This window comes from Tachysurus fulvidraco, chromosome 19, assembly GCF_022655615.1.
Source record: "Tachysurus fulvidraco isolate hzauxx_2018 chromosome 19, HZAU_PFXX_2.0, whole genome shotgun sequence".
Classification (NCBI taxonomy): domain Eukaryota; kingdom Metazoa; phylum Chordata; class Actinopteri; order Siluriformes; family Bagridae; genus Tachysurus; species Tachysurus fulvidraco.
In genome coordinates, this window is record NC_062536.1 from 3509373 (window position 1) to 3532576 (window position 23204).

The 23204-nt window shown below is 36.8% G+C and overlaps 2 protein-coding genes and 1 long non-coding RNA gene across 3 annotated transcripts in view; 1 reads left to right on the plus strand and 2 right to left on the minus strand.

Annotated features, from left to right (window-relative positions):
• LOC113645454 (sortilin-like) lies at window positions 1-11597 on the minus strand. The gene is made up of 20 exons (XM_027151058.2): window positions 11260-11597; window positions 10632-10694; window positions 10196-10272; window positions 9977-10079; window positions 9069-9236; window positions 8534-8607; window positions 6417-6463; window positions 6134-6276; window positions 5959-6042; window positions 5393-5453; window positions 4860-5015; window positions 4596-4693; window positions 4429-4528; window positions 4176-4347; window positions 3796-3989; window positions 3310-3505; window positions 3052-3168; window positions 2831-2957; window positions 2574-2677; window positions 1-2489 (listed from the first exon to the last, which is right to left on the minus strand). The coding sequence occupies exons 1-20, from the start codon at window positions 11482-11484 to the stop codon at window positions 2309-2311; spliced, it is 2490 nt and encodes an 829-aa protein (XP_027006859.1). The 5' UTR covers window positions 11485-11597; the 3' UTR covers window positions 1-2308.
• Window positions 11598-13269: 1672 nt separating this feature from the next.
• LOC125139626 lies at window positions 13270-18281 on the minus strand. Its single transcript, XR_007138683.1, has 3 exons — window positions 17984-18281; window positions 16592-16942; window positions 13270-15877 (listed from the first exon to the last, which is right to left on the minus strand). It is a non-coding gene; the product is annotated as an uncharacterized LOC125139626 (long non-coding RNA).
• Window positions 18282-18907: 626 nt separating this feature from the next.
• LOC113645416 (lysine-specific demethylase RSBN1L-like) overlaps window positions 18908-23204 on the plus strand; it is a 28198-nt gene continuing 23901 nt past the window's right edge. Inside the window, exons 1-2 of the mRNA XM_027150990.2 lie at window positions 18908-19432; window positions 22644-22820. Of these exons, the coding sequence (XP_027006791.2) occupies window positions 18955-19432; window positions 22644-22820 (655 nt within the window). The 5' untranslated portion in view covers window positions 18908-18954. The remainder of the gene's footprint in view (window positions 19433-22643; window positions 22821-23204) is intronic.

Sequence of the window (23204 nt, forward strand, 5' to 3'; positions counted from 1 at the left end):
GTTTTCTCAGAAAAGACCAAAGTTTACCACAAGTAGAGACTAATAGGCATTATGATGGGGAAATTGTAGATTTACATGAATTAGGTAGGACTGTCAGGAGAGTAGCATATTTAACATATTTTATCCATTTTTAATAATGGGTTTAAATAAAATTTAAATTACAATTAATTGTGTTTGGTATTTCATTTTCTGAAAAAACCTGAATCACACGTTTTTTCCTGCAAATTTTATAGCTCCATGGGCTTCATGTTTGTTTAGGTATATTCTATAATAATGTATCTTTGATGACAGGTATATTTATGATGAGGTCTCTGTTCATGTGTTAAAGAAAATAATGCTGACAAAAAAATACACACTTATGGGCTAACCTGCACTGTAGCTCCAGCAGATATGATAGTTTCACAGAACAGAACAGGGAACCTCATTGACACTGGAGGGTGTGACTATAAATATACAACCCGACAATTGTGGATTGTTTGGAGTTATTGTCCTCAAATAACACAATTTCCTCATCAAATTGTGTTTTAGATATGATAGCTTTAAAAAATAAACCTAAAAAAATGACATTAGTCCTTGTTAGCTGTTAAACCAATTTGAGCTTATATCAAACCTATTAATATCTACAATGTAGCAGCTAGACTTTTACTTGCATATGAACACAATCAGGGTTTAAGTCTCATACATTTTCTGAGTCAGCAGTGGTCAAAGTCATAAACTACAGCAGGGGTCTGTACGGAGCCGCACACCTATAACTATCCAATTATGTTTTGAAACTTATACAGAGTCTCAATCTTAAAGTCTATTTGGTCAAGTATTTTGTTAAACAGATTTGCTTTCTTGTAGAAATCTAAGGTTCAGATCTATCCCATTCATGAGAGTTAAAATTAGATGTTTTAATACTCTTGCATTTTGATTAAAATGTACAGCCTTTTAAATTGATTCTGGAGCTCATCCACCTTGTCAAACTTGTCCATATGCTTTTTTGTTTTGGTCTGACTTGGATCCAAAACACTCATCCTTGCTTAAGTATCACAAATGTAAACTTGTATTGCTGCAATAATCATGATATGACTAATCATAATATACATTACATTTTACATCTTTTAAGCACACTTTGTATTATTTTACTTAGTATTATTTACACTTAGTACCAATTAATTTGTTTTATATAGTCTGAATATATTTGGGTTTGTGTTCAAAAGATCAATATGGTACAGTACAACCAGTGAGATGGCACAGCCTTGAAATTTAGGTAACTCGCACTAAATGTTTGATTAAATATACCTTGTTTAAAGTAGTTGCATCAAAATCTTCAAAAAATTGACCATTCCAATACTTCTGGAGATGAATGTACTGTACAGTATATGTACATTAGTTTTACAAGTTATGTAATCTAATCCAAAGTTGTCTAAGTGTGATACTGAATATCTGCAAGTTCTAGATTCTTTTCGTTCTTCTAGATAACCATACCTTAGTGACTGAGAATCTTCACAGACACATTATGATACAGAATGCATAACAAGAAGATTTAGAAAAATGAAGTTGCACAGCATTCCAGATTTGCATGTTAATCAAGATCAATGGTACTCATGCTGTAGAAAACAACCTGAAATGTACACATTATTTATCTGTATAAATTCTTTACAGAATTTCCAGTGTTTTTAATATTATTAGCAATTGACAAAAATTGAAGTAAATTCACATCTACCTCAGAATATTATTTTGATGACTATCCATTCTTATAAGTATTTTAAAGTGATTTAAATCTATAACAATCAACCATGTTTTCTTACTGAACCAATTAATTTTCCACCACCTCCCAAATTCCACTCTCGCTCGTGTTTATAATATCCAATATCGAATAAAAGAGCATATGTTCCCTTTTGAATCTGGCTCCTCTTAAGTTTTTTTCTTTCCACTCTCACCATTGGCAACATTGGAGATCTAAATCTATATCTAGATTATTGTAAAACAATATTTCCTATTGTTAATAGTGTTTGAAGAAAAAAAGCTGAATTTGAATTTGTCCAATCAGAATTTGGAAAAGACTACAAACTGGCTGTACCCTGATATGGTGAACAGATACAAGTTTTGTTTGCTCACACATGTAGTGTAACAACTACTTAGTCTTCCATGATTAGGATTAAGGGCATTTGCCATAAGGAGAACTTGAAACTGTACAGCTCAACGTGCTTTAAGCAGTGGAGTTGAAAAACACAGATCTTGATCTAACTGGAAATTCAGACCAAAGTTTATGGTAATATTATTTTTTAAATTAATTTAATCCACTGCATGCAGTTTTGATTTGTCAGTCCTTAGTAAGACTACAATACTGCTTACTGGGTTCAGATGAAACAAGGAATGCGATCTGACTTGCATCATCTGAATATTCTTGGTAGATGGCTTGGTTACTGTTTGAAGTCCTCTCAGAGGCAACACACATTTCATCCTCATGCAGCTGGAGAGCTGAGAATTGGTATGAAATGGACCTGAAAGATGCAGAAATTGAGCCAATAAGGGTTACAGAAGAATAATAGAGGAGAGCAAGTCTAGAATGAATTGTGAAGTCATACCTTTGCCTGTAGTTTATCCGCAGTACAGTCATTGTAACTGCAGTAATGATAGCCATGACAGTCGCAACACTGACACTTATCACAATCATCAACCACACCGCCTTCTGGAAGTTACAGTTTTTCCGTTATTAAATATTGTGAAGTTCATGTATTAGATTAGTCTCAATTAGGTCAGCTACCTGCTCATTTTAGAAAAGACACCAAATCCATTATCACTACATCTGAATGTGGAAATGAAGGAATGCAATTTTACTCACTAGTCTATTAGGCTGATGGCTTATAAGGGAAGGCTGGCTGTTATTCCCACATTTCATGTTGGCAGCATCCATTTGGCGTGGGGGGCTAAAGCCACCCTCACATTTATCACTGGGGATCTTTCGATACCTTTACATATAATGCACAAGTGTCATTATGGTGAATGAGAGTGTTTAAATATACTGTATGTATAAATAAAATGAAAGTATGGAACTGCACATGCCCTGTGGTCTGGAGCTCTTCTAACTCCCCATTAAAACAGAGTTCCAGTGTTTTGTTTCTGAACTCAGGCTGTTTCACACATTCAGAGTTGTTTTCATGGAGATAATAACCATAATCGCTATAATAAAGGAGACAGAGATTTACAGTAGAGGCTGTTTCACTTGAAAGTCTTACATTCAGTGTCTCATATATAATCTGTTGATTTTGAGAAATACTGTATGTTACAGGATACTGCAGTCCAAAGGAAGCATCTCATTACCACATGTAATCTTCTCTGGAGCAGGGACATGGTTTCTGTTGCTTACTGACGACATAGTTATGTCCCTTTTGGCAGACGGACATCTTTTTCAGTCTTTGAAAAGTTTCTTTGTAGCCTAAGACACATCCATTTGTCTCTGAATCTTGTTGTTCGTCATCAGAATGGGCTAACCATTGTATGTAGTCCTGCTCGTTACCTGTTTCAACAGTCAAACATTTTAACAGTTTTTATACAAGATGAATTGCATAGATAACTATGTAGTTCACTGAATACTAGGCTTAAGGGTTATATTTTAGTGGAAGATTTTTCAAGCATGCTTTTCAATAGAAATAGATATAATATTGCCAATCTATATGGTTTATGGAATTCATTCATTCACAAGAAACCATCCCAAAATGCACACTCTGCAGATGTACAACAAACAAAAATTCAAAAGTTTTAAAGTTTACTTTTTATCTTTACTCCCAAACACAATATTTTACTCACATTCTCTGGTTAGAAGCTGCACAAAGTCTATAGTCACTGCAACCCACAGAGGCTGATCGTCATCATCAGGCCGATAACCAAACACACTGATTTTCAGAGTCTTAGTGCCAGGCTCAGATGTAAGGCCAGCAAAGTACATGGGATGCTCTGTGAAATTATAAGTCTTCCAACACTGACCTTCATCTGTGGAGAATCTGAAAACGCACACATACAAACACTGTTAATGAATAAAAGCATCAACAGTCATGAGCAGAAATATTACCCAGTCCTAAACATTAAATTAAGTTTCTCAGATACATGTTAACTCTTTTCTTAATAATTTATAAACAATATTGATTTGTAGCTCAATTGTGTACATTTCTGTTCCCCCTTAAACTTACTTTATAGCAGTGGTCTGTCGATCTTTGCGAACCTCCACAGCCACTATCAGTCCTCCTGAATCCAGTATGCTGTAATGGTGAGGCCCTCTCAGTGCACATATCCAGTTATACCCTCCATCCGAGGAAACATACACATCTGGCGGAGATGCTGAAATGGATTCCCCGACACTGCCTGTGAAAATAGAGGCTGTTGGATTCTGCACTGGGCGACATCATGTTAATTCTAGTGCTAATGCTATTTAGGTTCTGTTACCATGAGCTATGATCAAGCCAACAGCAGAAGGATGAGACAGAGGCAGCATGGGAGAAATGCCACTGTAGTGGCTGTGCTCTCCATGAATGTGCAAGTTACACTGAAACATACAAACAAAGGTTTTATCTCTGTCTGCTCTCAAATATGTTAGTACAAAATATAAATACCCGTTTAATGCTTTCTTCACACTCCACATTTTTTGGCTTTTTTATTGGCCCCCACTTTCCACCGTTATTGAATGTGATGACTGTGCAAATTCGTCCATCTGTAACAAACAAAATGTGTATAATAATGCGTAGGAGTAAGAAGCCTTTAGATAAAATGCAGTCAATAAGACTGTAGAGGTGAAATATAAAATGTATGTTAAATCATTATAACTGCCTCAAAGAAGTAAGTTTAGTAAATGCACACAGTAAATGAATATGTCGTACCCTCCTCAAAGACATTGGTTAGATATACTCCTCGCAATGATGTCACATTTGTAAAGTCACTCTTCCTTTCACTACCGAACAGATGCCGTTCAAGAGACTTGGTGTACAGGATGCCACGGTCATCAGACGTATACACTGTCCCAAAATATGTCTCATCTACAAGTATGAGATCCCAGAGTGTGTAAAGTGTTAAAAGGGAAAAAGAAGTATGAATTCTTCTAAACTTCTCTGTAAAAGAACACTATCCTTATCTAAGCCATTCATGTTCTAGTGTAATATGAAGTCTGACTCTGTTCTGACCCAAAAAAAATCAGCTGTCATGCTATTTTTCATATAGTAGTGACTGGTCAGCCCTTGTCTGCTAAGTACTTAGCAAACAGAGCATATAAAGCATTAGCACTTTGACTGTATATGTAGAAACAACAAATGGTTTAATGTTTAAACTGACATGATGTATTATTATATTTTCTGTAGCATCCTTAAGCAAGATTGAAATCATCATTTGAGAGAAAGATTGTCTGGTAGATCTGTACCTCCAGGACTGTCCACATGCATAAAGATCATATCTTCATCGCCATCCAAAACTGAGTAGAACTGAAAACAAAGTAGGAACATGCAGGTATGATAAAGGCCGCATGATACAGCTATGTGGATGTCTAGTTATGTGTGTGTGTTTGTGTGTGTGTGTGTGTGTGTGTGTGTGTGTGTGTGTGTGTGTGTGTGTGTGTGTGTGTGTGTGTGTGTGTGTGTGTGTGTTCCTTGCAGACTGTCAACATAGAGGTTGTGGGAGAAAGTCATTTTTCTGCTGAATCGACCAAAATGTATTGAGACCAACATCCTTATAAATCTCCAACCAGGTGAGTAAGCATTTCTGTGTGTGTGTGTGTGTGTGTGTGTGTGTGTGTGTGTGTGTGTGTGTGTGTGTGTGTGTGTGTGTGTGTGTGTGTGTGTGATATATAAACAACAAAGTATGATGTTGAGAAATAACTTCTGTTTTGTCCCCTTTTATATTTCTGACCTTGAACCATGTGAAAAGCTGACTGTATTGTTATGTTTCTGTAGTATGTAAGTTCTTTCACTGCATTAAATTCTTCCTCACCTGCTCTGAAGTGACTGATGGAAGCAAGGCTTTGGTAAATTGATCACCATGGTCCAAAGAAACATAAATAGCCCGAGAAGAACCCTACACACAAACACACATCATAATGAAATCTGAGACTACTGTAAATTACAGCCTATGATCAAACATTTAACTATGGATGTGTTTTCACAACCGGATTCTCCATTTCAGAGGTGAATAGAAATCCTCCAATGTAGCCAAAGGAGAAGATATTCTGAGCAATGGTTGTGAAAGTTTGCCCTAGGTCTTCTGTGCGTCTCAAAAAAAGGTCGCCTCGCCTGTCTGCCTCTACTACATCTGTTTGGAATCCCAAAGGCACAAAACAATGCAAAAAATACACAAAAACAAACCATTTAAACAGATTTTGTTTAATATATTTACATTTAACATAATTTTAATGTGATTTATGGGAATAGGTATAAACAAGGACATCTCACCTGTGACTTTAGGCCTATAGCTGAAAAAAAGACTGAAGCTGGATCCCCTTTTAATGACCAAAAGAGAATGAAATATATGAGTGATTAAAAGTCAGTGGAAAGTAAAAAAAAAAATTACATCATGCACTCACTGACCACTTTATAGGAAACACCTCTACATCTGCTCATTTATGCAATTATGCAATTATTGTAATTAAAATCATTCAGATATCAGTTAATAACTTCAGTTAATAAAAAATTAGAAGAAGAATTATTCTGATCTGTAACCAGATAGGCTGGTTTCAATTTAATTTTCAGTTCAATTTATCTGAAGAGCACTTTTAACAATTCACATTGTCTCAAAGCAACTTTACAGAAGTATAAAAAATTACATTTAAGATTAAGTTACATCTATCTAATTAAGTTAGAAAAACTCCCTCGCCACCATCATTATCCTCAGATCAGCAATAGCAGTATTTCAGAAACTGCTGATCATTTAGTCTCAGGATGTGGGGTAATTTATAGCGGAGTAGACAAGAGGGTTGCACGTCCTACGCGAAGTACGTCTTTAAAATTGAGAGTATGGACAAGCATAAGGGAGAAAAGAGAAAGCTAATAGAAGCATTTTAAAATGAATAAAGGAAATCTAGTACAGTGGTGTGAAAGTGTTGGCCCCCTTCCTGATTTTTTTTTTTTTTTGCATGTCACACTTTAATGTTTCAGATCATCAAACAAATTTAGATATTAGTCAATGATAACACAAGTAAACACAACATGCAGTTTTTTAAGGTTTTTATTATTAAGGGAAAACAAAAACCTACATGGCCCTGTGTGAAAAAGTGTTCCCTAAACCTAATAACTGGTTGGTCCACCTTTAGCAGTAAGAACCGCAATCAAGCATGTGCAGTAACTTGCAATGTGTCTATTACAGCACTGTAGAGGAATTTTGGTCCACTTATCTTTGTAGAATTGTTCAGCCACATTGGAGGGTTTTCGAGCATGAACCACCTTTTTAAGCATCTCAGTAGGATTCATGTTAAGACTTCTACTAGGCCACTCCAAAGTATTCATTTTGTTTTCCTTCAGCCATTCAGAGGTGGACTTGCTGGTGAGTTTCGGATCATTGTTCTGCTGCAGAACCCAAGTTCACTTCAGCTTGAGGTCACGAACAGATAGCCACACTTTGTCCTTCAGGATTTTTTGGTAGACAACAGAATTCGTGTTTCCATTTATCACAGCAAGTCTGCCAGGTCCTGAAGCCACAAAACAGCCCCAGACCATCACACTACCACCACCATATTTTACTTTTGGTATGATTTTCTTTTTCTGAAATGCTGTGTTACTTTTACACCAGATGTAATGGGACACACACCTTCCAAAAAGTTCTGCTTTTGTCTCGTCAATCCACAGTGTATTTTCCCAAAAGTCTTGGGGATCATCAAGATGTTTCTAGCAAATCTGAGACGAGTCTTTTATGTTCTTTTTGCTCAGCAGCGGTTTTCATCTTGGAACTCTGCCATGCAGGCCATTTTTGCCCAGTCTCTTTCTTATGGTGGAGTCATGAACACTGACCGTAACTGAGACAAATGAGGCCAGCAAAAACTTTTTCACACAGGGTCATGTGGGTTTGGATTTTGTTTTCCCTTAATAATAAAAACCTTCATTTAAAAACTGCATGTTGTGTTAACTTGTGTTATCTTTGACTAATACTTATATTGGTTTGATGATCTGAAACATTAAAGTGTGACAAATGTGCAAAAAAAATAAAAATATCAGGAAAGGGGCCAACACTTTTTCACACCACTGTATATACAAAAGAGACAAAATAAGCCATTAAACGTATATAAAAAATTTAGGGTGGAAAAGTCATTAAATATTACAGCAGCGGAGAATGGAATAGTTTTATAAATATTTTTGTCTTCTTTATATTACCAACTGTTACATTAAAAGACAACTTATGTGACTCATATTTTCTTACTCAAATGGTCAGTGAATTCAAACAAACTTTTCTTACCATAGCATTTTTCAGCAAATAGAAGCATGCAAAAAAAACAAAAAACTTTTTCTTCTACAACTCGTATGTCTACCAATAATATATATATATATAGATAGATACAGTATATCTACATTGATCTCACCATGTATAAGAGTAAACTCCATCATGGATTTTAGACCAACTCCTCCCAAAGTTCTGTGAGAGCCATAGAGAGCCCTGTAAAATTTTATATGAAAAGAAAAAAAAAAGTTAAAATGTGGGTTCTGCATCTAAAATGTCCAGTTAGTTTTTATTGTACTGGATCAATCAAAGATATTGATTGTCTTCTTCAGATGAACTTTTTATCATTACAACTGATGAAACACGTGACTCATCTTACTTGGTTCTAATGTTGTTGTTTTTTTAATTGCCAACAGACTACAGATATCTATAATAACATCTTATATTAATAAATATTTCAGCAGGAGATACTATTATATCATGTTAATTCCACAAAATGTTGAAAGTTGAAAGATCCTAAAAGGTCCTAAATTAGCCCCTGCAGGACAACGTTAAATTCCACATTAACAAGTGCTGTGTAAGTATGGAATAAATGTTAAATTATTTGTGTTGGATCAGTTGTAGCCTCAGATAATCAATCAAAACAAGATTTTGGCCAGAGATTACAGCTGACTGACCTGTGTGCAGATGACCAGCAGGTACTCTGAGTTTTGGTGATGGAAGGTAATGGGCTGAGATGGGTGGAATGGTAACTGTACTGATCTGAATGTCTTTCCCGAGTCTGTGGAAGTAAATATAAGTCCTCCTGGGAGGTTGGCAATGGGCAGCTCGGCCGTCAAAATCAACTAGAAAAATATGTAATTGGTACAGCTTCAGTAAAGCTTACATGTAAAATAAAAATAGGGTAAACCTGTCACATGCAGATAATAAAATAATAGATGAATGAGATATCTGTTGTATTAATATAACATTAGAATGTCTGTAAAATTCCACAATAATTTAACAAGAATATATTATTTTTGTGTCCCTAGAAAGGCAAATCCTGGGGGAAACGTTGCTATTTATTATTATTTAGTTTTAATAGTTATATTATTTATTATAACTTATTTTAATTACATTTGGTTGACCATAACACAGCTGTCTTTTATGGTCATTTTCATGGACAAATTTAAAAGCAGGTGAAGCTCTTTGTAGTAGTAAAATTTAAGTATCATGTTTCTTTCCAACACATGTTTACTGTGTTTCCAACATGACACTGGAGAGGGATACACAACACAAAAGTGCACAACGATTAATAATAGCTTTTTTTGTGCAATGTGCTTTGTCTGCATGAGTACACCTGAGTACAGTTGCTTATGCTGTCTCGTGAGTGTCACTAAATACTTTTAACTTTATGGGTGATTAGTTTTCAACATATACACCTGAGAATGAAGAAAATCAGAAACATTTGCAAATCTAGTTAGTTGCTATGTGAAAAGTTAAAGACAACTAAAAAAAACTGATAAATGAGGCCTAGTTGATGTGGATCTGAATACTTTTTAAATTAGTGTCATAAACTGCTTAAAAGTGGTTTAGAGTTGCCCACCTTCTGTGAATTCCCTGGGCCTACAGTTATCCCAAATTCCTTTCTTATGAACGAATTGCCAATGGTATAGGAGATGTCATGAAAGGATTTTCCATAATCTTCACTGTCAGAAAACACAGGAAGAACTATGTTACAAAATGTCTAGTATATCCATGACTAAGATTAATTGAATAGCTAATACCACAGAATTTAATGTCACTTGCTACTGTATGTACTAACCTCCTGTACAGTCGAATGGATCCATGTTCATAAAAAGATTCCAGTGGAGAACTGACTGTGGACAAAACCAGGATAACCTGACAAAAAAGAGAATTAATCAGTTCAGAAGTACTAAATCTTTTATCGACTGTGAATGCGTCTGCTTTATATTACTCATGTCCTACAAATATTACTGTGAAGCTGTTTAAATAAAGTTTAAATAAATGCCTCAGCCAGATGAATAAACATAAATGTGTATTTTTTTTAACTTAACCAAGAAAACAGTAAACCAAGAAAAAAAGAAGAAGAGCATAACAGAAAAAAATAATAATCCTTAACACTTTTTAATGCAAAAATATAAAAGGACTCAAAAGTTGACCCAAAATAACAGCACACAGTAATTTTATATTAAATTGATATTGTGTCCTTTTTAGACACATCACGAGATCACACTCACCCCAGTTCCATTGCCTACCCACGTTAAAATAAAACTAGAGCCGTCATCTCCATGAAAAACTGTCTAGGATGGAAAAGAGGAGAAACTTTAAATGCAATATATGATTTAAACACAATATAAATATTTTTCAACAATTATTATAGATATTATGGAATAGCAAGTTGCCATGGATTCCATCAACCACATTAGTGTTAGTTTTACTAACTAAATATCTATTACAATATCAGCTTTTTCAAACCCAGTTACAATTTGTTACACAAGGTGCATACACAAGTGTTTAGTGTTTGTTTTTGACCTGTTTCTGTTTTCATTTATTTAAGTTATTTACACCCCACAGAAATCCTCAGTGTAAAGTTAATACCAACAGACCTGAAACATAACTCATCTAAGAGTGGTTTCAACAGTAGGTGAGTTCAACAGTGATCATTTTATAAAGGTTTATAATATTAAACCAGTACAGTATCACTCCACAGCTTCAAACTAGTTCAGCTGCATCACCACAAAAACCTCCATGCACAATAAAAAGCAGTTAAAACTCTAACATATAAAATGATTACGGTTAAGCATAAGATATATAATGATTAAGGGAGATTGTGGTCGTGCAAGTAGTGTAGTAAGGTTCTCTCACCTCGAATGTGTTGCTCTCCAGGGCTGCGTGCTCTCTGGGAGTCACAGGAGTTGTACATTCTACGAAGCTGGACTTCAGTGACCGTGTCCCCCGCTGTATACGGACACTTCCGTCCTGTCCTACTGAAGTTGACCTGGAGAAAGTCAGTGTTCTTGGATCACGCTTTCCATGCTGTGCAAGCACCAGTGAACATGCAAGAGCTAAAACAGTCAGTCTCCAGACCATGACTGTAACAGTGATTCCATCCAGCACCAGTAACGTGAGTGAGGGAGCTGTTTCACACTGACATGACCAGGGAGGAGACACGCACGACAAAGCAGGTCACAGCAGAGCAATAACACAGAAGCAGGTCTAAGTATAAGTATAATAATAAGTGACCGGCAGGTGGCAGCATATACATTATTGATGAACACATAAAGGTGCATTAAAGCCCCGAGTTACACATCAAACCGTTATTAGCACAAACTTCCCCTACTCAAGCTAAAGAAATAAATAAATAAAAAGTGATAGTTTATATCAGCCAAATGGTTGCACTATAGTGCATTTGCGTACAGACAAACCTGTGTTTATACTTGGCTTAGATATTAGTTTAATTCCTTAAATTAGTTTAAATCCTAAAATCGGTGTACAATTTTGTTACAAAATTGGTCTAAATCTAAATTAACAATTTTTGACATAAATGTTAGAAGATGTAGGGCATTTATTACAATTGCCAATGTAAAAGGAAGTGTTATATATTATTATAAATTATTTTTCAAAATTTATGGATAATAGTATAATATTTATAGACATAAATTTAGTTTGGTTTGCAAGTGGATCTAAAAAAAATGTTTAGCAAATGTAATATGTAGTATCTTTAATAGTATTAGCACTCATTTGTTTAGCTAGCATGGTAAAGATTTGCAACACAACATTAATTTGTTTAGTGGATGTAGATGGCATGATTTATCATGTTTTGATTAAAAAACCAAGGCAGCTTCAACCACGATTATGCCACAATCACACAGATAACTGCTTTGATGTAAATGTTGTCATGTCTTATACCCTATCCTACTATATATCATGTCCTATATTAAATCTCATTTTTAATTAGGTTTTTCCGTGACAAAGTCAATATAAACTGGCTTGTTCTGCACGGAGGACTCAGTATTTTGTAATGGAAATAAAAATAATTTATAGACATATGTTTAATGGGTGGAGTTAAGCTTAGACAAACATGGTGATTATTCATTATCTTATTGACAAATGAGTGAATGTATATAAGGTACTAATTCTAACTAAACTACTATGCCAACATTAGAGAAGGTGCATAGAAAAACTTTATAGTTGTATTCTGATGGTGTTGACTTTGTTGCTTTAACCTTTGAAGTTACTTCTGCCTGGTCAGCCATGGCTATGATTTATAGAGAAAAAGCTGTAGCATTGTATCTCCTAATCTAGGAATTGTTGATAAAAGCATGCAGCTTTGATTGAACAGTTTCAACAGGAATCATGCCAAATGTACAGTCATAGGCAGCTTGTCTACGGATTATGGGCATGGTAATGTGACTCATATTACACAGAAAGCATGTTGACTGAAGGTACAAAGCTCTCTGAAGCATCGATGTCTTTTGACAGTGTAAACTTGGGTGAGATCAAGTTGGGATTATAGATAAATATTTTTTTTAATCATAGAGAGAAAATCGCATATTAAAGCAGCAGCAAAAGTATAGTGTGATTATGTGTATTTATGTGTTACTGTGCCTTTATGAGAGTTCCGCTGACGTATGCGCTTAGACTGGTGAGTGCGCATGCGCCAGACAGAGCTAGCGCGAAATTGAATATATACAGACGTGTTGTTGTTATTCTGCCTTCTAAGTTGAGTAAACCAACGCTTTTCTTTTCTTTTGTGACGGTAACCGAGTGTTTTTGTTTCTACGTCACTTTTATTCCGTTTATATGTGTGTATGTTGGATGTGATTGCTAAAGAGGATCAAATACAAAGGCGTTTTGGGATAACTTGCTGTTTGCCTCGAGTGTTTATTCCCTTTTAAGTCACCTTGTTTTTCTCCGGGTCAAATCTAACAATCCGACCACGTTACAAATGTCTGTTTACATTTTGCCATAGTGTTTGATTATCTCCTTTCCACATCCAGATAAAATCTGTTCAGAGAGTGATCAGTTTACTGAAAACTTTTGCTTCTCTAGCTCATATGCCAAGTCCCCAGAATGTTGCTGCAAAGAAGACAGCACTTTCAAATGCTCATGCTTCATATGCTTCAGAAGATCTCCAACATCTTGCTGCAAATATTTATATATTACTGTATGCTCATCCCCTTTCCATACACAGCCTCCTTGTTGACCTTCCAATCTAGACTACTAAACTACCATGCCAACATGGCAGTTGGTTGAAGTGGACACCAAGGTATTTGTAGGTGTCGACCACCTAAACATCCTGTTATTATGTTCTGCTTGTGGTCCTCTTCCTCCTGACTTCAGCCAACATTACTTTGAGTTTGAACACATTGAGAACAAGATGTTTCTTTTCACACTACTAAACACATTTGTCTACTATGTCCCTATACCAATCTTCCTTTCCATGTCTAATGTGCCATAACACAGAAGATTCATCCGGGAATTTCTGTGTGTAAGACCCCTGACTTCTGGAAAACTGTGGTGTAAAAAGGGTGAAGAGGAAAGATCCAGCTGGTGCTCTGTTGTCTCTATCTGTCTTTGAAATTTAGCTGGTGCCATAAAAGACCTAAACAGAAATATGACAAATTGGTATAAACCAATTTTTGAAGACAAAAGAATCTGCCAGTGAGTGGAATCAACTGTTTTGACACTCTGGTCCCAACTCATCTTTCTCAGCCTGTACTATTGTCAGTGCAACAGGAAACACACCTCTCTTATTTGGGGAGGTTTAAGAGCTATATCTGCTATATAATGTCATAGTTTTTTCCACTTACCGTGTGACCTAAAAGGGCATCTATGAATAATTTTGGGTTAGAGATGGGAAGCAATACTTGGACTTTTTTTTTAAACAGTGGAGAATACAAATTGCAGAGCTGTCACTAATGTGCCTGGAGCAAATTCACTAATCCAGCATGTGCTGCTCTACATTTTAACTGGTCATGGGATCACCTTTCTTTTGTAGGGTGTATTTTAGTAATATGGAAACACAACAGTGTCTATGATATGGCAATCATGGCAAGATGAACACCACAGTGTTTTATCCACCTTGAACCGCCTTGTCATGGGATCATAATGAGCTGGGAAATAATAAGTGCTGGCCCAGCCTGAATGTGATCCCTGTCAATCATATCTAGCTGTTTAAATGCATACCCTTTTGTAATGTGTGTACTGTTTTGTACCCCAAAATTACTAAATAGAAAGGTTGGGTAATATCAGCCACCTAAGCATTTGTCCTTTATAAGTGACTTTGGCAGTCTCAGATACTGATACTGTATCTGGTACTGTAAGCCCAGATACTGTACTTCTACCAGTCCAAATACACACCTCCTTGAAGTTGCTGTGGAAAATAACAGTTTTTTTCATGGGATATTGGAGACAAGGGAATCTTAATGTGGTGATCACTGGGGACGGCATGACCAGGTAGAGGCAAAAACACACAGGAGAAACCCTTTGCAACCAGCTCTCTCTAGTAATCTGTAACTACTGTACTGCTTTCAACAGAACCACAGGATCCACTTATCTCACTATTCAGGAGATGGAAGTAATATATTTAAAGTTTGTCTGCACAATAATTTGAATGAGGAGAAACCTGTGGAGATTTGTGGGACCTCTCATACTGCAAACAACAGAGATTCAAACTACTTATCCCAATTATCATTTACGTTTACGGCATTTAGTAGCCTTATCCAGAGTGACTTACAACTGAGCAACTGAAGGTTAAGGGCGTTGCTCAGGGGCCCGGCAGTGGCAGCTTGGTGGACCTGGAGTTCGAATCCATGACCTTAACCAACACCTTAACCACTGAGCTACCACATCCCCACGTCATACCACATCACATCATACAACATCATCCTGAATGAACTTACAAACGTGTTTATGGACAGTAAATTCTGGTGTGCGTGACATACAAGAATTTGTCAATTTGGATCTCTTTGGGCATGCTAACTCATGGATGTAGCATTGACATCAGCTGATTTACAGATATGTTACGAGATTTAGTCAAATGCAAATGCTGCAGTCTTCCATTAATTTGGGGATGCAGCAGCCTGTGGCCCAAATGGAATGCCATACTGCTACCTGTCCAATTGCAAATAAAGGGGTTTGCTGTGAGTTCCGCCCATCTCAGGACAACCTTCAGATGCTGCATGTGCCACTGCCAATAATTACTGTAAATAATATCATCTACATCTACATTTTGTGTGTGAGAAAGCAATATGGTTGGCTGTGCACTATGACCCAATTTCCAGTGATAAATGTTCCAGTGTGTGGAGCTTTGCTCTCAGGTCAAGAACATATTGAATTACATTTTTTCTAGTAGTACTTCCTCCCAATTCTTTGGTATCAACAACTTTGTCATCTCTTCTTTAGTGTGAATGTTCCAGAGACTTCATCAGGGTCATTAAGGAATGACAGATTTGCGAGAGCGGAGCATTGTGGTGGCACACTGAAACAAGAGAGACGTAAGAGAGTTAGTTCATCAGAAAATGGGGCAATTGATGCCAACACCTTTAGCAGTGAGACCCTGGCAATCAGTTGCAGAGGATGTATTTCAAAAAAATATATGCTGAAGAAAAATATGCTGATTAAAGAGCCAAAAATCTCATTTCTCTGCATCACATCCTTGCTTGTGAATAGCTGTGCCTTTGGGATGCTCCTTTTATACCCAGTCATAAGGTTCACCTCTTTTCAATAAACTTTTTTACCCATAAAATGTTACAAATAGGTGATTGTTGAGCATTCCTAAACTTTCCCAGTCTTTTGTTGCCCCTGTCCCAGCTCTTTTGGAACAGCATCAAAATCAAAAGGAGTGAATATTTGCATATTTGCAAAAAAACGATAAAGTTTATAAGTTTTTCCATTAAATATCTTATCTTTGTAGTGTATTCAATTAAATGTGGGTCAAAAAGGACTTGCAAGTCAATGTAGTCGGTTTATATATACATTTTATACAATGTTCCAACTTCATAATAGTTGGGGTTTGTAATTAGGAGGAGAATATTAAAAAGAATGTATATGTAGTCACTGAGCTGTGTGGGTGTTCTGGTGTCTTACTTCAGAGTATTTAACAAATAACCATCTGTTACACCAACAATACTGGACAGTGGCACTGGACACACTCTCTGACCCTCTGGAAGTCTAGTGACAAACTGTTCCTCACCTCAAGGTCGATCGTATCAGTGCAGCACACTGCTTGGCCAGCAGCCACCTCCTGCAGGCATCCCAGAATGCTGTTGATGTTGTTCTGGGCTTTAGCCAACCCTCTGCAAAATCACCCACTTCAAATCCGCGTAGTAACAGCAGGCAGCCAGCCCCACGTGTCAGCTTGAAAATCTCAACAAAGGTTCCAGCGTCATTGTGCGGCCCCATTTAACTGAGTGCTATGATGGATATGTCATTTTTGCTGGAGTACTCCCATGGTGGACCAGTCTTCTGCCTGGCCTTGGAGCAGAAACTCTCACACAAGGTGGCGCTGTTTCACTTCAGCATTTCTTCTGCTGCTTCGGTGCTGCTGTTGAGAGATTTGTTTTACGTGACCTATTTGTGATCAGAGTGAGCATTTAACGTTAAATTTATTTTAAACAGTTATTATTGTCTTCACTGCGCTACTGTGTGTCTCAGTGTGATGACTCTCACAGCTATAATTCACAGTAAAAGCTTTTATGCGTTTCCCGTCCAAGTTTAGTTGTTTATTGGCTATACCTAATATCCAAGGGTCTGTTCCATATAAATAAACACTATTATATAGATATTTCAATTAAGAATTTTTCATTAAGAACTATTCAATCTATATGAAGATATGGGAGGTGGGGAATGAAAAGGATTTAATTAAACATGTAATTGTATTAATCATTAATACACTATTGAAGAAGAAAAAGCATTACTTTTTTAAAAATCCTTAAATTTCCATTTTGGTTCGATAAGCATTGATTTAAATCATGCAAAATAATATATTTAAATTATTAATATATATTAATATATATAGTGTATATCTATATAATAATGTAATATATATGTTACTTTTTTTAAAAATTGTACAATGTATAGCAGCCTATTATCTACAGCTGTAAAGTTAAGAAATATTTAAACTGTGATAAGAATAATTAAAACTGGAAAATAGGACCCAAGGTTCCCATGTCAGATTATTACACTTGTCCAGCAATAACAGGAAAATTAGTGAAAATGAGTGCAAACCTCGGTGTGTGTTAGTTACAGTTACACTGTTTACTGACTATTTAAATTATAGAAATACAAAGAAATTGGTTTTCCTTTGTTTTTTCTGTTTTTTTCTGTATGAAATATATTGTAGTTGAAATAGCCAGTTAGCTAGTAAGAGGTGTTAAGTTGCTATCTTTAATCTATTATTATAACTTATCCAATATAGTAAAAGTGTTATTCTGTTGATTCACACACACATAATAATATGACTGATGACACCCATTCCTAATAATCCAGGCGTAACCCATATTAAAATATGTAAATAATGTTGACCCAATGGTGAGTATGTTTGTATATTTAATACTAAATGATGACTTTCTCTCAGTATTATTACCTGAGGGCTCTGGGGTATTCTCAGTACACCACATGGTCAGGAGCAGCACTTAAGGGGCCCCTGTAACTGACAATAAGAGGATAATGAGGTGAATGTGTGTATAAACACGTGTGATCTGTGTATAAACACGTGAGATCATGTGTGTATAAACTCGTGAGATCATGTGTGTGTATAAACACGTGTGATCATGTGTGTGTATAAACACGTGTGATCATGTGTGTGTATAAACACGTGTGATCATGTGTGTGTATAAACACGTGAGATCAAATGTGTGTATAAACACGTGTTATCATGTGTCTATAAACATGTGTGATCATGTGTGTATAAACACGTGTGATCATGTGTGTGTATAAACACGTGTGATCATGTGTGTATAAACACGTGTGATCATGTGTGTGTATAAACACGTGTGATCATGTGTGTGTATAAACACGTGAGATCAAGTGTGTGTATAAACACGTGAGATCATGTGTGTATAAACACGTGTGATCATGTGTCTATAAACATGTGTGATCATGTGTGTATAAACACGTGTGATCATGTGTGTGTATAAACACGTGTGATCATGTGTGTATAAACACGTGTGATCATGTGTGTGTATAAACACGTGTGATCATGTGTGTGTATAAGCACGTGTGATCGTGGTGTGTGTATAAACACGTGTGATCATGTGTGTATAAGCACGTGTGATCGTGTGTGTGTATAAATACGTGTGATCATTGTGTGTATGAACACGTGAAATCATGTTTGTAATTTCTTCCTCAGTGTAGAAGCATCCTGATGTCCTTTTCCCGCGTAAAGGAATAATGATGCGATATGTCTGGTCCTTGTGGCCCCGCCCACTACCCAGTCTGACGTCACCGACTGCTCACCCACCCAGCAGGACAGTAGACGCTAAGCCCCGCCCCTCTCCTGCCTCTCACACAAACAGCGGCAGTAGACTGAGAGAGTAAATAGAGAAAAGCTCTAAGATGGCGGAGCCAATGAGCCTCATTCAGTTTGGCTCAGCGACGAAGAATCCGCTCTCCAAGGCCAAGGAGACGAAGCCGTCGTCCGAAAACCGACCGCAGTCTTCCCGGGACCACCAGCCTCCACCTCCTAAAAAAGTTCGGAGCGAAGAGAAGAGCCTGAAACCCAAGAAAGTGAATGGCGAAGGCGGAGACGAGAAGCAGCAGCAGCAGCAGCAGAGTTATGGCAGCCCCACAACATGGAGCGTGTCTCCCGTCAAGCCGAGCAGTCCAGCGCAACAGCAGCAGCCTCGTCTACACAAAGTGCACAGTGTGTTCAAGCAGAGCGCCTTCATCGCCTCACCTAAACCCAGAAAGCTAAAGGAGAAGCGGGAGCACGACAAGGAGAAAAGGAAGCACAAGCTGGAGAACAGCAGCAGCCTCGGTAATGTTAGTGCCGCGATGAAGAAGGAGAACGGAGAGCTGAAGTTGGTGCAGAAAGGTAACGCAGTGCCCTCACGTCCTTATTCATCCGGTATTTAACCTCCATTCAGCGCACACACTCACTTTCCACAGCGATTTACAATAAAGTGCGGGTAAATGTGCGTACATGAGAAAGTGCGGGCTAACAAACATTAGCCTGCACGGCTAAGCTAGTCTGTTAGCATGTGGCTAATGCTAACGTGAGTGATGGCCGCACTGTAACAGCACGTTAGGGCTGATAGACACGGGATCATACACATCGTGTTCATTTCATTTAAATCTGCTTAAAAGAATACCACAGTGAGTCGTGTAACACACCGGAGAAACACTTTAGTGATTAATACTGAGATCAGCAGCTGTGTGTTGTGATCTGTGTTAAACACCTAAATCTGTCACCACACATCAACATGACATTTATACATCATACACACATTATAACAATATCAGTGCATGTTTACTCCCAATGTGGTTTATTTACATCTTAGCCATCTTGCATGTAAATCTCACTCTGGATAAGTACATAGTTAATCACCAAGTCTTTATATTTACAAATTTTTACATTTTTTACATTACTAATTTAATATTTCACACACAATCCAGGACATGAAGCTGTGTGATGGTTTATCTTCATAGGGCACAAGATAATAACACATGGTCAAGTCCAGCTGAGATTATATTCTTTAAACACTGCATCTGTTTATTTACATGCAACTGAATCTTTTGTTCGTGCCAGCAATCTCTGTAAAAGTGAAAACGACCTTTATGTTCCCTCACAGACTGAAGGGCTAATTCACTGTGTCATTTTCCACATGTGGTAATGAAGTACCATTTAATTTGACTGTCATTGAGACATAAAGGACATCAGCAATGTATTGATACACAAAATTCACAATTAGACACGATATGGTGTGATACAGTGCTGAAGGAATATTTCTATTATTTATCGATTTAAACATTCTGCATCATCAAGTTGAATAAGCTGAAACTTCATGAAGACTAATATGGTGTTCAGGGTTGCCAGATTTCAGCAAAACTTCTGCCACAACTGAAAAACGATCAAAAATAGTCACTCAAAAATTGAGTAATACTTTTTCCCCTACACCTTTGCGTTAGAAAGCAGTTCCCTATGGTGCACAGATATTTCTGATTGGTTGTTTCAAAATCTTAACCCTGATGGCGGGACTCGGGGGGTGTGTCTGAACAAATGGATGCATTATTTCTTTTTCAGCTGTTAGCGCTTTATCCTGTGAGTCTCACCACTTTCGCTAGCTCAGGCATGTTTTGTAATCATGTTTCTGAATACGAATGTCACACACTGCAGTGGCTTCTTAGAGAAAACTGCAAGAGACGCAGAGATTGCTCGGGAGTTTTTTGCTCTTTTGTTTTTGTTTGTTTTTTTAATCCCTGTAGCATCTCCTGATACAAAATAAAGAGGATGGAGTGTGGGGCGGATTAACTTTAATTGTATTACAGCACCTGAGAAATAACGTTTTTTTATTGTACAGCATGTTGAATGTATTGTTAAAAATCCAACCGTGTCTCATCTAGAGCTTCGTATTAAACGATTCACTAGACCGTACCATTACAGGCCTTAAGGAGCTGTATAAGGGATAGTATTATAATAGTGGTAAAATCAAACCTAACAACGTTATTGTAGAACTTATTTTTAGCCTCAAATTGTTGGTTAAAACTTAATCTTTTTACATTGACTCGAGCTGCAGGAGGTTGGAGCATGTTGTACACAGTGTGGTATGATCCACACCTAATTTTCCCACTCACCCAGTACAGAACAGACACAAGTGTTTTGTTTAACTGCACGAATACTGAATAGAAGAAACCCAGGCGTAACTTTAGTTTTGTTAGGCGTTGGAGGGGGAGAATTAACCCTGTATGATTGATTACAAACTAAGTGAATTGTCAGTGAAAGCTCTCGTGGTGTGTTTTAACTGTAAGCTGCTCTCATATAGAAACACTTCAATCTAACCAATCTTTAAATCCACTGTTCTCTCAGTCACAGATGGATGATGTTAACAAGGTCAGGAATTCTACAACAATAAACCTATAAAATGTAAATAAGGATATGTACATGTGCAGCAGAAGCACTTATCGAATAAGCTTAATTTTATTAATTGTCCTCTGTGTTTATGTAAGAAGATGTCCACAGCTTTATTTGTTCGGCAGCACAGATGAAAAGCTCAGATGCAGCAAAAAAAGATGATTTGTTGCTCTGCTCTGAAGTCATACAGCAGGGTATAAAATGTTTCTGTCGGATACAAAACTGGAGTAAAGGAATCGTGTATTACAAAATAATATACACATTTTTTTGTTTATTCTGAAGCTACAAACACCATGTACACATTTCAGCACACAATTAAATCATCTGACTTTAGTCATCACAGTATTCAGGCTCTTACTGGGCTTCTTAGTGCCGTCCTCAGTCGCCCCACACCTACTACTCTGCATGTCTGTCTAAATGTCACTGAATGTACCTGACCTTTCTGTTCCTTTTAAAGAGTTTTGCTTTTTTATCAATCAGACTTCTTTTGATTTAATTGACTCTGCATCTCGAGGCATTGCTAAAGTTCAGGGGTTTTTTCAGCAGGTCTGATTTATTAAGCCGTATTTGAATGGATTTATTCCTAAGTTGTTTAGAGGGTTGTATATACATAAAAATGTAAAGTGTAGTGGAAATGTTAATCAACTACTATGTCAACTTTGTACATCTAAACTCTACTGATCGGGTTTAAATCATTAGTTACATTTATTTTTTTAGTTTATGGTTTTAATGAAAAGAAATATTTAAGATGAGTCACTCAGTTAAGAAGAAATGCCACTGTGTAAAGTATGGGGTGTGACATTAGTTCAGTCTTCCACAACATATTTTTTTAATGTTTTTCAACACTTTATTAACCCTTCATTAGATCCAGTGTTCAGTAAACTAGGTCTCAAGCCTTTATACTTGTCCACCCCAATATATACCAGTCTAAATTACCTGTGTGTCTGATATTCTGTGAGTTTCAGCTTTTATGTATTTTTAGCTGTGGTGTTCATGTGTCCGGTGATTCAGGGCTGATGGGTTTTCAACAACACACACAGGAGTATGAAGAATCTCCTTGTATTTAAAAGTTTTGTGTTTTTTTTTTTTAAGTTCATATAGGATATTTGAGTTAACACAAGTGAGAACATGTCTCTACTTTCCTAAATTAATTTTTTTCCTTTTCCTTTTTCAGAGCACATCAAGGAAAAACTGAAGGAGCGCGAGAGAGAGAAAGAACGGGTACGGGAGAGGGAAAAGAAAAAGGAAAGGGAGAAAGACAAGGAACAGGCAAAAGAGAAGGAGAAGAAAAAACACAAATTGATGAATGAAATCAAGCGAGAGAACGGGGAAGTGAAACCACCACAGAAAGGTGAGTTACAAAAGAGCGAACGATCATGTAGTAGAGGTCAGAAGTTTACATACACTGGGCTAAAGATATTTAATCTCTGAATTCTCACACAAGTCAATTATGGTGTCAAAAAGATGAAAGAAATTGGTTTAACAACTTTCTGAAGGTTCTGATCAATAATTATCATATTGATGGGAGCTGGAAAAGAGCCAGTGCCTTTTTGACATCGATGTAATCAGAAATCCATGCAAGCCTTCAAAGACCTCATAAATGTAGCTGTGATGGTACCTGGAACATGTACAAACAAGTCCATGCCAATATAAAATTCTGAGGAGCACACAGACAGAGGATATGAGGTCAAGGAGCACAGAGAAACTTTCAGAGATGAATGTGAGCTTTGGTCTG